Genomic DNA, 17348 nt, shown 5'->3' with positions numbered 1-17348 from the left:
CGAGCATGAAAATTTTAACTTTTTGGACCTGTTCAAGCCAAGCGGAAAGGTTTGGAGGTGAAAGACATAAACAGACTGTATCACTCATAAAAGATTACACTCTTTGTGTAGAAATGAAGCAAAGGTATAACTCCCAACCGCACCACCATCGGAAGATTAAACCTAATACATCCATTAAATACATTCTGGACACCAATGAAACAGGACAATGGCTTAGTGGTTAGTACTGTCATGTAACACCTCAAGAGTCGGTGTGTTTCCTCCAGGGACTTCAGTTTACTCCCACAGTCCAGAGACATCATTTGTAGGCTGATTGGTGTTTTCAAGTTGCCATTAGTATATGACTGAGTGTCATAGGTTGGCGCCCATAAAGTGATGGGCTTTAGATCCCTGCCACCTCACAAAGGGATAAGTGCTATAGAAGATTACAGTGGGGCACAAAAAGTATTTAGTCAGCCACCAATTGTGCACGTTCTCCCACTTAAAAAGATGAGAGAAGCCTGTAATTTTCCTCATAGGTATACCTCAACTATAAGAGACAAAATAAGAAGAAACACATTCAGAAAATCAGATTGTAGGATTTTTTATAGTGGAAAATAAGTATTTGGTCACCTACAGTACAAACAAGCAAGATTTCTGGCTCTCACAGACCTGTAACTTCTTTAAGAGGCTCATCTGTCCTCCACTCGTTACCTGTATTAATGGCATCTGTTTGATCAGTATAAAAGACAGTCACACTCCAAACTCCACTATGGCCAAGATCCAAGAGCTGTCGAGGGACACCTTAAACAAAATTGTACAACTGCACCAAGCTGGGGAGACTGAATCTGCAATAGGTAAGCAGCTTGGTGTGAAGAAATCAACTGTGGGAGCAATTATTGGAAAATGAAAAACATACAAGACCACTGATAATCTCCCTCGATCTGCAGCACCACGCAAGATCTCACCTCAGGGGGGCAAAAAGATCACAAGAACTGTGAGCAAAAATCCCAGAACCACACGGGGGAACCTAGGGAATGACCTGCAGAGAGCTGGGACCAAAGTAACAAAGGCTACCATCAGTAACACACGGCACCGCCAGGGACTTAAATTCTGCAGTGACAATGAAATGTGGCTGGGTCTTTCAGCATGACAATGATCCCAAACACACCGCCCGGGCAACGAAGTAGTGGCTTCATAAGAAGCATTTCAAGGTTCTGGAGTGGCCTAGCCAGTCTCCAGATCTCAACCCCATAGAAAATCTTTGGAGGGAGTTTAAAGTCTGTGTTGCCCAGCGACAGCCCTAAAAAATCACTGCTTTAGAGGAGATCTGCATGGAGGAATGGGCCAAAATACCAACAGAAGTGTGTGAAAACCTTGTGAAGACTTACAGAAACATTTGACCTCCGCCAACAAAGTGTATATAACAAATTATTGAGATTAAATTTTGTTATTGACCAAATACTTATTTTCCAACATAATTTGCAAATTAATTCTTTAAAAATCCTACAATGTGATTTTCTGGAATTTTTTCTTCTTATTTGGCTCTCATAGTTGAGATATACCTATGATAAACATTTCAGGCCTCTCTCATCTTTTTAAGTGGAAGAACTTGCACAATTGGTGGCTGACTAAATACTTGTTTTGCCTCTGTATATTAACTGAAGATCTGGTTCATTGTGAAAATTATTATGCAAGTTGTTCAGGTGAATTTTTGCTTCAAAAGTTATCTATTTTGTTCCTGCCGAAAGTGAATCCAAAAAGCACTTCAGGACGGATCCTGGCACAACTTGACATCTTAGGAGCTGTCCAAAGTGCTTTATAACGAGTTATTAACAAGACTTCACAAATGTAAGTGTAGCGTTAAGGAGGAGTGCCAACAAAAAAAAGCAACACATTACCACCTGAGATCAAGATTTTAACAACTGTCTGCTAATTGTTCACAGGAAAAGATAATTTAACCAGAGCAGATGAACGGGAAATGTCTCCGTCAGCTGTACACAGACTGTGTGACGCTTATTTAGTTTTGTGATCTGCTCTTAATTTACATTTAAGAGGCCTAATATAATGTGGTTAGATGTTAATTAAACTCTTTTCTCTAAATAATCTCATGTAAAAGAGTTAACAAAACATATAACAGTAACTATACATGCAAAAATACGTATGTGATAGTGAACGTATAGTGAAAACAAGACTTTTGATTGTGCAGAATAACAGCGCAGCAATGAGAGGAAAAACTCCCTTTATTTCCCTATATAATCATGTGCTACACCAATGCATGTATCCTGCTTGGATATCATTAATGTAGAGAGTTTGGAGCCATGACTGGACTGCCTCCTTCACATTTGAAATGCTGGCCTTACAGGAAATGTGTGGACATGACTTGGCGCAAGGTCAGGACTATACACGCGATGTGGTAATAACTCCCAGCCAAGTTGCTGCAATGTGCAAGTAGTGTCCGTGAATAATTGTGTGTTCAGTTCCCACCGAGAGATGCGTTTCTTCTTGTGGACAAGTTATCCATCGGACTGTCAAGGATCAGGTGGTCCACTTCCTAAATGTTCATGGGATCGACTGCAGTGGGATCCAAGCTACCGCTTCTTTAAAAGATTTGAACCAATCAAATGTTTTACTGCGACTAAGAGTCTCATCATTTACATTTAGGCATTTGGCAGACGCTCTTATCCAGAGCGACTTACATTTTTATCTCATTACACATCTGAGTAGTTGAGGGTTAAGTGCCTTGCTCAAGGGCCCAACAGTGGCAACTTGGTGGTTGTGGGGTTTGAACCTGAGACCTTCCGAACCGTAGTCCAATGCCTTAACCACTGAGCTACCCCTGGCCCATCATCACTGTACTGTTCTTGAAGTCTTCCGTAAATAGTAATCGTTTTTTTGTCTTCACATACATACATATGGCGGCACGGTGGCTAAGAGGTTTAGCACTGTCGCCCTGCACCTCCAGGTTCTGGGTTTTATTCTGTGTGTATGAAGCTTGCATGTTCTCCCCGTGCTTGGTGAATTTCCTCCAGGTTTTCCGGTTTCCTCTTACCATCCAAAGACATGCAGATTAGGCTGACTGGTGTTTCCAAATTGGCAGTAGTGAGTGTTGACTGAAGGTCCTATCAAAGTCGTACAAATGAGAATAAATACAATGGTCCCCATTGGCCTCCATGGGAAGCTGGACTACAAAGGTTCCTAGAAGGATGGGTGGATGGACGGATGGTTCCTAGAAGGATGGGTGGAACTTAGGTTCTGGGTTTGATTCTGTGTGTATGAAGCTTGCATGGATGGATACATACATACATACATACATACATACATATGTACATACAGCACCAGTCAAAAGTTAAGATACATCTTCTAATTCAAGTCTTTTTTTGTGTATTATTTTGTACATTCCACAACAATACCGGCTTTTTTTTTAGAACTATGAAATAACACATATGGCATTATATAATTAAGTAACAACAACAACAATGACGACAACGACAACAGAAGTCAGTTGTTATTTTAAGACACAAAGGTCAGCTGTTCTGGAATAGTTCTTCCAAGAACAGTATTGTCAAGTGCATTTGCAAAACCCATTAAGCTTCATGATGAAACTGGCTCTTATGACGACCTTCCCAGGAAAGCATGACCAAAACTTAACTCTACTGCAGAAGAGAAGTTTATTTAGAGTAACCAGCCTCAAAACTCACCTGCAGTATTAAAATTATGTTGGATTAGCGCTGTTATGAAGGCTTTACAGAGAATAAGTAGCAGATACATTTTAATACCAGTTTAAAGGAGAATATTGCATATGTTGGATGCCCTCAGCATTGTTTTACAATGTAGAAATAAATAAATATTAGGAAACATATATATATATACACGTACACATTTATACATATATATAAAAAAATAAATTTTCTATTTAAGCAGTTTTCTAATAAGGTAAGAACAGCTTTTTAACATGGCCCTGGCTCCACATACAGTACAGTACAGGGCCACAATATTTTTATTTTAAAGTACTGCAAAGTGTTTGGCCACTGCAACACCAAATTGAAAAAGGAAACATATTAACATAGCAATGTAATCTGTTAGGCAGCAGCGTGAAGTGTTAATTAGTAATCACCTTATCTGGAGAGATAAGAGATTTTGTCAGTTACACTATCTCTATCCTTATCTTTAAATCAGTTGCCTCCACCTGCTGTGTCAACCCTGGAGCCTGCTCATCTATCATCTGCCACCTTCTTAACAGGTCATTTGAGTTAGTCTGTGTACCTCTGCCCCCTCAGCAGCTCTGAGAGGTGCTATGGACATTTTTATTTTGTTTATTGCCATAATTTATTTCTCAAAAATAGCTGCTGATGGAATATTGGTATTTCTGTCATTGCTCTTGCTTAGTTTACAATCCCATACCACCTCATATCTTCATCATCAGTTATGTTTCATCATTTAATATGTATCTTTAGAACTTTAAAGTTAGGAATTTAAGGTTTTTCTAAAATTTAAACCAATCAATCAATTTATGAGTCAATGAAAAAATGCATCTATCTATCTATCTATCTATCTATCTATCTATCTATCTATCTATCTATCTATCTATCCATCCATCCATCCATTTTAGTGGGCCTCAATCATCGCTTCTTGCTCCATTCATCTTTATCATCAGTAATGTTATTTAATTCACAATTTAAAAATAAACCTAAAACTTACTTGAAGTATTGCTTAATTGAAAAACTTTTTCTTTTATTGTAAGGCCACATCTATCTTTCTATTTTTCTAGCTATCTATCTCTCTCCCACATTCATGGAGATGAGATATTTATTCATTTTTCATTACAGTGCCATGAAAAAGTATTTGCCCTTCCTTCCAACCTGTTTTTTTTTTTTTTTTTTTTGGGGGGGGGGGGGATTTATTGTCACATAATTTTCCACGTGAAAAAAAAAAATAGTTTAGGGGCAGTTATCTTTTTTACAGCACTGCATGGTTCCTGAAAAGTTTTAAACACCATTCAATCGCAAACCCCGACTTGCCGAGACAGTCCGGTTCCAGACAGGGCTGACTGAGATTATTAATTGAAACTGAAGAAATGATTGCTCCAATGGTGTTCATGAATGGTTGTGTTGTTATGGTACAAGCTGACATGCTGTGCTACTAAAGTCCCTCGGAAAGCTTTGTGTACTTCCAAATCAAACACAGTGCTTCATTGTAGTCATAGAAACAGCTTTCAATAGCTGTGGTCTTACATTACATCTGCCCGTAAAACCAGTTTCAGCTGCTCCGCAGAATTGTGTGAAAGCAGTGTGGGAGAAAACTCCTTTAGGCAGTGTGGCATGAAAAACCTAACAAACCTCAAAGTAATTTTGAGGAATAAAAGCTCTGATTGTCAGACAGGCATTAAAAGACCCAGTTTTATTCCGTGTAGTTCTGTTTAACTTTACTGTGGTAACCGCACAATGGGCTAGTGTCGCTCCCATAAACAGGATGTAAATGAAGCCTGTTCACGGAACTAGATTTTATTTTCCTCTTTAATTTATACACCTGCTGTATCCTACCCATAGCCCACCTCCTTTAGCGTATAACAACTAACGAACGGGAAGAGTAAAGGCTATCACGTTTCCTTTGAGACGCTTCCAATCTAGTGCATCCTTTTAAACTCCTGCTCATGTCCCAAGACAGTGTTACACTTTTAAAGAAAAGTGCTACGTTTAACCCTCTTATATGTACCTGCGCTTATAGACATCTAGGACTCTCACTATGACTGACAGGGAAGAGAGCACAAATTAGAAATAGATAATCACAAATAGACAGTATGGACAGTTTTGCTCTCTCGATTCCCTGGACGTGGCATGACTTGTTTTTTTTTGCACTATGCTGTTTTTTTTTTTGTGTATACTGCCTGAAATATTTCCATCAAGCCCATTTTCCAAACTTTAATACTGCTTTAAGGGTCACGAAAGGCATGGAGCCTATCCCAGGAGACTGGGGGCACAAGGCGGAGTACACCCGGCACACACCAGTACAACGATGTAAAAGTCCACCGCAGGGCACACACACTCACTGATACAACATTGAACATTTATGCACATTTGCACTTACCCTGGACATTTCTATTTTATTTCATTTTGCATACGTTCTGGACATTTTTGGACATTTCTATTTCATTTCATTCTGCATACTTTTGCACATTTCTCCATATTTTTCATATTCGTACAGCCATTTTTGTATATTTGTACTGCTAAGTTACTCGGAGGACAGCGCTATCCGCTCCTTCCGCATGCGTGAGCTCTGATTAATGTGGGAGCACTAAGTACCTCTCATCCCTCCCCTCTGAGAGAGCTCGGCCAATCAGCTCTCTCTAGAGCTCCGGCTGCAGGAGGTTACAGCATCACCCGGGAATCGAACTCCCGATCTCCGGATGATAGGGCGAGCACTGCGCCACTTGGAGGCCCCCATAATTTATTGATGATTCAGATTTTAAGGTCAAGAGTGGTCGTGTAAGCACTTCACTGCATATTGTACTGTGTATGACTGTCTATGTGACAAATAAAATTTTAATTTGAATACTTTTCGTTACTGTACCACACTATGACAGCAGCTCTATTCTGTAGCAAATCCAGATGTCCAGATTATCATTCACCTAAGCACATTTTACTCAGTCATTCCTCGACGCTTTTCAACTCACACTGGCTGTGACTCATTTCAAAGGCGAAGTGTAAAGCATTCAATAATGTGTCAGCAGCAGTCGAGATAAGATTTAAAATAATGCTCAGGCAGGATTATATATCATATGAGGATTTCATTTGGCAGGGTTTAGTTGCCTGGTGCTTAGAGCAAACAATAGGTTTAATGTGTGTGTGTGTGTGTATTTTTTTTTTTGTCCGTGTGCATGTGTATGTGTACCTGGTTGCTGGAAGTCAGGCGCTAATTCTCTTGCTATAGCCCTCGCAAGATCTGACTCCTGGTCTGCAGCAACTGCAGCCTGGTCTGCTAATTCACTCTTTGTTCTGGCGTGGGTTGTCCTATAGCACAAACAGACATACACAAAAACACACACACATAAACAATTCATTAGCAATCACCATAGATGTTTGTATTAGAAATAGACAGGCAGCATGAAGACACTGAACAGTTATACTAATCCCTTCTTTCTGCCCTGTAAAATGAAGGATAGCCCATAGACTTAATGTAAACACATATACACACACACACACACACACATACATGCGCAGATTCAAAGAGGGAGAGATGTCATCCTGCATATCAGCCACATAAATCATCAGTCGTCACAATGCACAAAAAAAAAGAGTTCATATTTCAAGTGTATGCGTTTTAACTGTTGCTCAAAATAGACATCAGCGTGGGTGTGTTGTGAATGGTAAAAGTCCCGCCAACACACCACCATCTGATGAATCTAATTCATAGCTCTGTCCCAAATGCTAGAATTCATGACTAGTTCAACATAATCAGAGCTGCAGCATCTGGGATTTGTTTGAACAGATATGATAAATAAGATAAGCGCTAAGATAATCTTTTATTTCAGATGTTCTGACTGCTTGAGTCAGTTAAAGACACAGATTTAATGTTTTTTTCCTCCCTGTCACCTTCTTTGCAAACAAATTTAATACCATTATTTACCATCACTTTCTTTTGCCCATCAGGATTGATTACAGGAATGTACGACATCACGAGCATACAGTACTGTGCACAAGTCTTAGGCACCATATTATATGCTGTACAAATTTTGTTTTATATTTTTATCATGTCTGCATAATTATGTACAAGATTATTCAGTATTTCCATATATAACTTACAAATTAATAAATAAATAACCTTACTGGACTGTCTTATACTATAATTATGATGAACATATATAACAAAATTGGTACAGCATATGTGTGTGTGTGTGTGTGTGTGTGTGTGTTTGTATGTGTGGTGTTCCTGCGGTTTCTCTATTCCCTATTCACAAACGGATAATTCAGTTCCCTGCCTATTAGCTAGTTATTAAAAAGACTCAAATAGCAATAGTAATGATGTTCGCTTTTTCTATTGACTCTACTGACACAGTATTTCCTTTTACTGTCCTAAACCACATAATAATATACCCAGTATATTACATGTACGCACACACACATACTGTTATACACTCAGTGAACACCTGTACACCTGCTCACTCATTTAGAGTTTGATGCATGAAAGCGCACAGATGCTAATCAAGAGTTTCAGTTCATGGAAAAAGAGATCTTGTAAGGGAAAAAAAAAACCTAGTATTTCTTTTTGAACTCCTTCTTGTCTGATGTCATGGGCCTGAGAATGCTAAATGCATAAATGTCATTCGATAAAGTGAGTAAATCCATCCATTTATCTAAGAACCTCTGTAGTCCTACTAAAACCGTGGAGGTCAATGGTTTTTATCATCGTATTTATTCCCATTTTAAAACCGTGGTAGGCCCTCCGATCAACATTTACACACACACACATTTGGATCTGGAGGAGGAAACCCCCCAATACCTGGAGAAAACACACCAAGTATAGGGAGAACATCCAAACTCTAGGTATATAAACCCTGAGGCGGAAATCGAACCCGGACCCTGGAGGTCCAAGGCCACAGTGCTAACCACTACACCACTGTGCTCCCAAAGTGATAATCGGCAGGTTTTTATCTTTATCTATGAATTATTTAATTTCTACATGTATTTTATTGGGCAGTTTCTTTTTTTTGTTCAATTTAATTACCTTCCCCTTCCGTTGTTTTCCAAATTTGGTCGCCTTTAAACTCAATCCTGGAAATACAGAAAGATGCGAACGACTCTAAACCATTTACAGACCAATTGATCTGTAGTTCTAGATCTGAAAGAAGAAACACCTTCTTTTTTTTTTTGGATGAGAGGTATGTCACAAGAGGTTTGTGAAAGAGTGTTCTCTAGAGTTGTATGGGATGGGAATTTTTTTTTTTTAATTGTCCCCAATACCTCCGTCATCATTTTTTAGAGTAGGAGGACAGTAGATTTGTCTGTTTCATAATTTGTATTAAAATCTAATGTACATGGAGTCAGATCAGTTTCATAATTTACACAGAAACAGTTTGATCGCGGTGCTTTATGGGTTTTTCAAATGCACGTGACAACTCTGTTCTTGCAAGGACTATTTCAGAACAGCTGACTGTTATTGTTATGTAATTACCTAATGCCATATAGTTTAAAAATCTTCAGTGTTATTATAGAATGAAGAAAGTAAATCACACACAAAAAAGTCTATTAGGTGTGAATTAGGTGTGTCTTGCGCATGTACAGTAGGTGTAGCAGTCCGCATGCACACTGCACAAATATAACGATTCTGATAAAATCGTACCCTCGAATTTACGTTCATGTCAGTGGCTGAATTTGTAGCGTTACGGTTATGTTATACGCTGCAGGGAATGCCCGTTTAGAAAAAAACTAAATGTATTGTGATTTAAACCATGTCAGAAAAGTAAAACAAATATCCGTACACAAATACAGAATACAGGGATGTTCACAATTTGCGAGCGGTTTGTAAATGCAGATTTGTCACTGTGTACATATAAATGTGATCACAAAGTACATTTAAAACATGCGTGAGCTTTATAATTAGAGTACTAAATATATTTGTGAATCGTGTGACATCCATTTGTAAATTATGAAGCTGATCTGACTCTACACTGGAATGACTTGAATGCTATGCATCCCAAGATCTGGCAAATTGAGGCTGAGCAACGGAACCAAAGTCAAAAAATGAAGCTGCATCTTCGAGATGTGTTATTCATACATTGATCAGTGTGTACGTGTGTGTGATCAGAAAGAGTGATATTGCTCTGCAGTTGTGCTTTTAGCTGTAAATAATAGGAAACTATTGACTGACTATTGTGATTTTAATTGAATTTGGAGAAGGGATGGGAAGATTCAAGAAAAATATTGAAAAAACGATCCTATTTTCGATTCGACCCTAAAATAGAGCTCGAGGTGCTCCTGTAAATGAAAGAGGTCAGAAGAGAAAGAGCAGACTGGTCTAAACCTGACAGGGAGTCTACCAGGAATTAAACACTCTGTACGACTGTGGTGAGCAGAAAAGTAGAACAGCAGTTTTAATGCTCTTTTTCTGATCTTCAGCACTTTAGGTATTACTGCACATATTGTAATCTCAGATACCACATAAGTAGCCTGAAATTAAAAAAAAAATACCTGTGTGTTCTTGAAATCTTAAAAATCTCAGCTGTCTGCAATGTGTATATTCTGTGTATGTGTGTGTGTGTGTCTCTCTCTCCCTCTTTTGCTTTTTGTGTGCGTGCATGGCTGCAAGCCTGTAACCATGACTAAGGAACCAAACCATGTAAACTAAAAAAAGATTCATGTTTCACACTATTCAAATTAATAGCAAAAAATTCCACTCAGGTAAACCTTGTAAGTTGAACAAAAAATATATATATATATTTTAGATAAAACTTGTTAACTATAAAGTTTAGTTATACGTTCACTTATTGTAGGTAACAAGTCATAATATTAATATGCAAATGCTGCTTGAAGCCACAACCTTTGTTGTGTGTGTGTGTGTTTGTATAAATTAGCATTAGAAAACACATGACCTGAATTTGGCTGTGGGAAGCAGCTGGAGGGGATGTATTGTGTGTGTGTGTGTGTGTGTGTGTGTTTTAAACACACTGTGTATTTATTCCCTCCTTCTTCTGCAGGACTATATATCATTCCTCTTTGGGTTTGGCAGGTCAGCATATTGGTTGGTGTTTGAAAGGTCAACAGAAAGCACGGTCAGAAATATTAATACTTTTTCTCTACTTATCCAGTCGCACAGATGCACACGAGCTCACACACACACGCACACACACACTGATACTTACACAAATTTAATCTGCTTAAGCCAGCAAACTATTTTAGTCAATAATTTCAATTTAACTGTTCACCTTCATACTTCATGTGTTTGTTACAGTGAAATCTCGGTTTTACGAGTGTTCCTTAAGAAGAGCAACAATTTTTAATAAATTTTGACTTGGAAAACGAACAAGTCTTGGTTTACGAGTACGAGTATTATGTATCATGCATGCGCTTCTTGTTTTGACGTGATCACAACTGAGCCAATGATTTTTCTTATAACACGCGTGTGTGCGTATAAAGCAAAAGAAAGTCTCATTAGAGAGGTTAAAGATCCATTTTCTCCCTCTCTGTTGTTGTGTGTGTGCACATGCGTAATTTGACACCGTGACCCTTCACACACACACTTTCACGCTTTACACACCCCCACACTATCTCTCGGCTTCAGACACACAAACACACACACACACACACACTCACTCTGCTCTACACAGACACACTGCTCTGTCGCGATTCTTTTCAAAGGTAAAGTGCAGGTTCATTTGTTTGTTTGTTTGACTTTACAGTGGTGATTCTAGTTAGTATGCGCTCACGCCAGTATCAGTAGCGATGTTCCTTACAAATTTTTCCAACAAATCAGTCTTTCCGTTAATGTGTGTGTGTGTTTGCGTGAAATTCAAATAAGATAAGAGAAAGGTTTACTGCGTAAGATGAGAAGGGGGAGGCTCCTCCTCTTACCTCACACATAAACACAAATATACACACACACACACACACACACACACACACACACACACCTCCTGCGCTCTTATGCTCGTAAACACTCATCTGTTAGAATTTATTTTTACTTTTTATTTAAAGGTAAAGTGCAGGTTAATTTGTTTTATAAATACTTTTTGTATTAATTATTTTTATTTATTAATTTTTTGGGGCTGTGGAACAAATAATTTGAGTTTCTATTATTTCTTATGGGAAAATTTGATTTACGAGTGTTATGGAATATGAGCCCGCTTCCAGGATGAATTATGCTCGTAATCCAAGGTTCCACCGTATATCAAACTGTTCTGTTTAGTTTTGGTGCATTTACTTTTCCTAACTGTGTGTACCTGCTACAGTCTTGTACTGGACTGTGTAAAAATTGTAATTAACTGATCACATTGACACACAAACGCCCCAACATGCCACCCAAAACACACAAAGGATCCGCTGCAAACATCCTGGTGCCAGACACCATAGCACAAAGGTCTTGTGCTGTGTTCAAGTCAACCCAGAACTTTTGATTGTAACAGAACACAGTTATGAGAGTAAAAACTTCCTCTATTTCTCTATTTAATCCCCTGCTACACTAATGCACTTATCTCAGCGTTTCACTAGTGCGTGGATACCATCAAGGTTGAAAGTTTTCTCAGTACAGCGTGACCATGATCAGATGCTTGCTTACTATCCAAAACACTGGCCTCCTAGGAACTCCTTTAACTGCCCAAACTTGGAGCGAGGTCAGGACTGTATGTGGCAAAAACTCCCAGCCGAGTTCTTGTAATGTGCAAGTAGTGTTGGTGAATGACTGTGTGTACAATTCCTACAGACAGATGCCTCTCTTCCGCAAGTTGGTGACAAGTGTTCTGTAGATTTCGAGATATGAGGAATTCCACTCGCTGAAGGTTTACACATGACTGCAGTGGGCTCTGAGCCACCTTGGCTGAAATCGTTGCTTATAGACGTACGGCCTCCTTTAAAATTTTGCACCATTCAAATGTTTGACTGCAGCTCATCTTTTGTAAATCGGTTATATGTCTTCATTTATGGCAAAGGTTATCACAAGTCTTAGTTTTACTTGAATGCCGCAATGGATCAAACTCGAACAGTACAAGGTAATATGCATATTATACATGTTTTGAGATAAATTTAATTAATCGCTAATCCAACAGTTTACCTATTCTTTCTTATTCATGTTTTTATTCATCATTTAACACTAAGAGACAGTGTTACTACGATCCCAAATACCAAGCACAAATTTTGCATGTGCAAAGATATTTGTTAAAAGAAAAGACCACATCATAGGTGATTTTCCTAAAAAAATCATTGGAGTTACATCACATGGAAAGTTGTAGGAGGAAAAAAAAAACAAAATAGGTTTTTGCATGTACTGTTTGTTCTCAGGTGCTGTGGTGAAATCTGACATCACAAGCCTGAAAGTAAACCTACGAGCACACATAACTTCAGCATTATTCCATTAACAAGCTGTAAAAAATCTGCTAAAAATACAATATTAATGCAAAACAAAAAACACGGTGTGTTATCTAATATGAAATCAACTTTGCTGCGGTTATATATCCAGGACAAATTTACATATGAAAGTCACTTCTTCCTGAACATATTTTTATATTTCTTCATTCTTCAAAACGGTAATAATGCAGCAGACTGCGAGTACTGACTATTTTATTTAAAATATCTATACAGCTGCTCATTCATACAAGTATCCAATCAGCCAATCTTGAAGCAGCAGCATGATGCATAAAATCATGCGGAGTCACAGGTCAAGTGCTTCAGTTAAAGCTTACATCGAACATTATAATGGGAGAAAAGTGTGGTCTCATTGACTCATTGGTCTCATTGGCTTTGTTGTGGCATAAATTCTGGTACAAGATGAACTGGTTTGGGTGTATCAAAAATGCAAGAATAGTTAGTAAAGCAAATAAACAAACAAAAAAGTGAGCAAACAAAAAGCACTTTGTGATGCCTTGTTGATATAACTAGGGCTGCAACTAACGATTATTTTGATAATCGATTAGTTGGGGGATTATTTTTCCCCCCGATTAATCGATTAATTGGATAAAAACTAGAGCTTCTTCAATTTGATGTTTTGCTTATAACTATTAAAAAAACATAAATCAGGGTATTATTTATGTATAAAAATAAACTTTTAAAAATGCAAAAGCCACATATAGAGTTTAATGATCTTTAATTTTGAAATGTATATAATTATATATAAAAAAGTACAGAGACATATTCAGTTGTTAAGATATAAACAGCTCAAATAATGTAATTTTGTATAATAAAATGATGTATGCATAAGTAAAACCACAGTAAATTACTTTTGTTACAAGTTAACTTAGTAGTGGACTATAAAAAAACTGTAGATATGCAAAAAACTAATAGTCACAAATGTACTGTTATTTGCATTAGCTGAAAACCACAACAATCACTAAATGTAACATTCTACTGTTATTCGCACTGTGTAATTTAAGCTAATCTAAAGTAGCGCCATTTAACTACTCATTATTGCTCATGAGGTGATTGCGCAATGTTTTGCTAGTGAGTAGCACGTGAACAAATCTAGTGCGACTGTCCCGAAGTTAGCAAACAGGTTAAACAAAAGCACTTAAACTATACAACTTTTACACGATAAAGAAATACAGTTTTTACCGACCTAGCTGACGTTTCGCCATCCGTAATACCAACACGTTTCTTTTTAATTGTTCGTGCTCCGATACCTTGGAGGACTTGGGGCACGCATTTTTTCCGGCAGACGCTTCTGTAACCTCCATTGCGCGAGCGGCTGTGTATCTGTGTGTATCTTCGTGTATTTGTGCATCTTGTGGTTCTCAGTGACGTAAGCAGCCCAACTAATCGATAACGGCATTCGTTGACAACGAATTTCATTATCGATAATTATCTATTTTATCGATTAGTTGTTGCAGCCCTACATATGACAATGTCCAGACTGATTCGAGTTGACAGAACCTTTATAGCAACTCAAATATACAGTATATGTTTTACAATCACGTTGAGTAGAAAAGCATCTCAGAAAGGACAACCTGCCAAACCTTTAAGAGACAGAGAGCCATACTTGGTTCCACTCCCGTCAACCAAGAACAGAAATCTGAGGCTGACTGCTTGATGTATTTTCAGTTTTCGAATGCCTGGTTTTAGGAAGCTTGTGTCCAAATAATTCGGAAATGTTATCAGTCAGTTGCACTTGTGATGATCATGACAAATGTCAGACATATTTTCGGACTAACTAAATCTCTGTTTTCGGTAATAAAAAATTCCTTTATATATATTTTAAAAATTTATGAGAGGTCCGAATGTCTGAACCATAGTTCTGGAATAGATCTTATTCAATGAAGAAGTACAATCAGCTTTAAGTTTTCACACACATGGCCACTTGTTGAATTTTCCACCCTACACAAAAAGCCAGTAATGAAAGTGTGAAGCTGGACTGTGGCCCAGATCCATACCCTTATACACTACTTACTTAGAAGACTATTTTAGTCTAAATAGTCATCTTTATAGTCATGTTGGAGTAGCTGAACAAAGCTCCTGTTTTTAAACAGCCTATTATTGAGTTGATTCTTCCATTAAAGGGAACCTATTAAACAAAATGTATTTATTTGTCCTTTTTAGACATCCATACAATATGTGTCTACAGTGTGTGTATGTGTATACAAACCATTTTTTCCTGCTTTCTTTCCCTTTCCAATTTATTTGTATTGTTTAGGGTTTCAACAAGTCCATTAGATTTTCCCCAATGTGACATCATACAGGTAGTATTTACAATACAATACTCTCACCTGGCTTGTTGCTCAGCTCTACCCAGCTCTGCTGGTGGGGCGTGGCTAGGCAGTACCACATTTACATAAACTCAGCTTGTTTGGAATACAGAGAGTGTGAGCTATAAAATAGCTGGAGCATTAACACACATTTTAAGGGATATTAACTTGTTAAAGAAATAGTAAAATATGGGACCTTCCCTTCAAACTAATTTACAGATTAAATATGCTAGTTTACATTGTTGTATGACAGACAACATTGAATTAAGTATACGTGATACATAGTGATACGTCACTAGGGTCTAAGATCACCAGACAACGGTTAACTTTTTTGGTCATGTCATGCAAGCCGATTCATCACTGGAAAAATCGTTCCTGACGGGAACGGTCAGCGGAACACCAAACTTCTCTTGCGGTCCATGAAAGTTAGTGTAAAATGCAGGCCTATAAAGTAGCCAAGAGTCGGGCACGACTGAACAAGCAATGGAATAAAATAGAAATAAAATTCAAGGCAACCCGGTGAATGTTCCAACTTTTTATTACATGATATGCAATAAATGGCTTGACAATAATTAATTAGTTGGCTACATAATTAAAAAAAAGAACAGTTTCTAGCTACAGTTGTCATTAGCTGTGGCCATGCAATCATGAATACTTTAAAAGTTTGGGCAGATTTGTGAATTAAATGGATTTGAAAATGCTAAATAATTTTAACAATTGAAACAAATGGAACAGAATCTAGACACTGCATGTAACAAGCTCAAGTCTGTAGCAATGTTAACTGAGTTTAACTCCAAGCATAGGACTGCAGGAGTACTGCTTTTTGCAATGTCTTAGACATCTAATTTAAGGTGCCAATAATAGGTTTTTGTGCCAGAATCTAAATTTGAATTCAGGTAAATAACAATCAGCTGGAGCAGCAGAGAGCCAGACAATTCTTTCATCATTTTGCACCATTCGAATGTTTTACTGCAACTAAGAGTCTCATCACCTAACTATGCTTGAGGTTTCAAGCCACGAGTCTCGGTTTGACTTGAACACCCCTTGTAAAACCAGTTTGGCACAATGTGTACTGATTACATGTCAGTTGTGTGTAAGTTGTACCATTTCAAAAATAAAACGTGAGCAACTAGTAGGTGATTTAAGGCATGTGATGTTACAAAGTCGATGATATAAGTTTAGGAATGTGGGAAATGACACGGGGTGTAAGTAGCAAATATTCTTTAATAAGCTGGTAACCGCCTAGATCAGTTAATCATTAGTTGCGCTTGGGTTATTTTCTTATTTAAAAACAGCATTTTCAGTCTGCTTCATTTATCATCATTTGGTATGGAGTCTTTTTTTTTTTTTACTCCTACAGTCTGCTTAAAAAAAACACTTACCGTAATAAACTAATTTCAGCTAAGACAGCTATTACTGATTTACACTATTAGCAGCAGTTATGTAATTCTATTTAATTTTAAATAAAGTCAACATAAAAATTACTACGACTGTCAAATGGCAGTTAATAAGATAAGATAAAAAAAGCTAATTTTAACGATTTAATAATAGACAAGCATAATGCTAAATGAACATTATCTACATAGTCAACAGTCAAACTCTCTCTCTCTCTCTCTCTCCCTCGTTTTCCACCCACAGATTCTGGAAAAAAAAACTGTGTGTAACAAGGAGAGTGAAAGAATCACCATGGCAACCCTATAGCGTCCATGAACACACTACGTCTCTTTCTCTCTCTCGCAAACACACTCCTTCCGGTGTCTTGAACTGAATTCAACACCCGGTATTCATAGATTAAACCCAGTGAAGGAAAGGTCACATTGCCTGGCAACATCTTGTGTGTGTGTGTGTGTGTGTGTGTGTAATTGCCCAATCAAGCTTCGCCCACTTCCATTTTACTCCCCTGTCAATAGAACAGCACAGAGCAGCACTTGGTTTTCCAGCTGATTGATCCAAATCACAAAATAAACAAACCCATATGGTCAGACAC

At 37.8% G+C, this 17348-nt stretch overlaps 1 protein-coding gene across 1 annotated transcript in view; it reads right to left on the bottom strand.

Moving 5' to 3' along the window:
- The window catches only part of jph1a (junctophilin 1a), a 44323-nt gene that overhangs the window by 8662 nt on the left and 18313 nt on the right, over nt 1-17348 (bottom strand). The window contains exon 3 of the mRNA XM_053487352.1: nt 6871-6989. Within this exon, the coding sequence (XP_053343327.1) occupies nt 6871-6989 (119 nt within the window). The remainder of the gene's footprint in view (nt 1-6870; nt 6990-17348) is intronic.

The sequence above is a fragment of the Clarias gariepinus genome, chromosome 26 (genome assembly GCF_024256425.1).
Source record: "Clarias gariepinus isolate MV-2021 ecotype Netherlands chromosome 26, CGAR_prim_01v2, whole genome shotgun sequence".
NCBI classification, from domain to species: domain Eukaryota; kingdom Metazoa; phylum Chordata; class Actinopteri; order Siluriformes; family Clariidae; genus Clarias; species Clarias gariepinus.
This window is presented reverse-complemented; position numbering and strand designations above follow the sequence as displayed.